The sequence below is a fragment of the Coenobita brevimanus genome, chromosome 91, assembly GCF_032717465.1.
Source record: "Coenobita brevimanus isolate Jiangsu-jjx chromosome 91, ASM3271746v2, whole genome shotgun sequence".
Taxonomy (NCBI): domain Eukaryota; kingdom Metazoa; phylum Arthropoda; class Malacostraca; order Decapoda; family Coenobitidae; genus Coenobita; species Coenobita brevimanus.
In genome coordinates, this window is record NC_137044.1 from 31,468,249 (window position 1) to 31,469,931 (window position 1,683).

The 1,683-nt window shown below is 43.9% G+C and overlaps 1 protein-coding gene across 1 annotated transcript; it reads left to right on the plus strand.

The window, feature by feature from the left end:
* The first annotated feature begins 608 nt into the window (after window positions 1-608).
* On the plus strand, window positions 609-1,076 carry LOC145411947 (uncharacterized). The gene has a single exon (XM_080281917.1). The coding sequence runs from the start codon at window positions 609-611 to the stop codon at window positions 1,074-1,076; it is 468 nt and encodes a 155-aa protein (XP_080138043.1).
* The last annotated feature ends 607 nt before the right edge of the window (window positions 1,077-1,683 follow it).

Consider the following 1,683-nt stretch of genomic DNA (forward strand, 5'->3'; position numbering starts at 1 on the left):
TCAGTGTTGTCAATGTTCTTAAACTGAAACGTGTGAATCTTGGAGAGTCGACTCATGTCAGCTCAGACTTAGACTAAGGGTGATACAAAATTGTTATTGATCATTACACAGTCTGCGTTGCTTCACAGGGTTCAGTAGTGACATTATTATGTTATAAGTTCGAGTTAAGAGGGCACCATTGATTATCTGTATTAGTTACTCGCTGTCAGCTTCATATATATAGATTTAGCTTTATGGAGCTTGACATATCTTGTTATACCCAAGAAAACACACACACACACACACACACACACACACACACACACACACACACACACACAAACACACGTTTATTGATTAAAATAACTGGTAAAATCAGAGCCAGGTGTCGTAACACTGTAGGTTTATCAGTTCAGCACTTAATTAGTAGACGAGGAAGGGAGATAAGGGGCGCCATGTTACGGATTCGTGTTCAGATGGTTTTCACTGAAAAAAAGCGAACGTATAAATGAACCAAAATGATGAGAGTGCTGGAGACGTAGTCGTGATCACACCCCACCATCACGCCCGGCCTGCAAGACATCGAGCGTCACGCTGCGAAGATTGCTCTCCGTGGCAAGATTGTCGGAATGAGCAAGAGTGGGATGTCAGCCGACGACATTGCGGGGCAAGTTGGAGTGCACAGATCAACTGTTTACCGGTGGCTGAACAGGTGGGAGGAAGAGGGTGAAGTAACTGACCATCATAGGCGAGGAGCAAGAAGAAAGACTACGGCAGAGCAGGACCAGCAACTAAGACTTTACATTGATAACCACCCATTCTCTAACGCTGAAGAAGCAAAGCGACATTTGCAACTATACGTGTCTACAGAAACAATACGCACACGACTGAAGGAGATGGGCTATCGACATAGATCACCAGCAGTGAATCCAAAATTAACGGAAAGGCATAAACAGTTGCGGCTCGATTTCGCTCACCGATTTGCAGATCAGGACCTTGATTACTGGGAAGAGTCGTATTCTCAGACGAGAAGACCTTCAGCTCCACCACACATGGACGACTACGCTGCTGGAGGTCAAACAATACGAGGTATTTAACATAATTGTGTACTGTACTATAATTAAGACTATGCAAATAGATAGGGAAATGACAAGAGCCACTGTGTTAATGTCTAAATCATAATGCAAAAATATAAGTAGGGAAGAAAAACCCAACCATATTTTGTTTATCTCAATTTTTACCATAGGTGTTCACGGAACTCCTTATGCCCTTAATGTCATCATATGTTTAGGCTGACCCTTGGTTATTAACCACGCACTCCAGTAAAGTTAATAGCCGCTGGGATGTTATACAATAAGTGAATATCTTTCCTATTGGCCAGGCTTTATCACTTGTCTTTGACAATTTTTCTTTCAGATATGATCCTGAACATGTCTACGAGGAGGCACGCAGTGGGCACGTTACCTGGAACGTTTGGGGTTGGATTTGTCTGTATGGAGTTGGGGAGGTCACAAGGATCGAAGGAAGGTTTACAGCTGAATAATACTTAGAAATCCTAGATGAGGTTATGCTGCCTACGGTTCGTGCTATGGCCCTCCCCTATCCAGAAACTATCATTTTCATGCAGGACAACTGCCCCATCCACACAGCCAGGGTGGTGAGACAATGGTTTCAGGAGCAACCTCGCCTCGAGCTACTGCCATG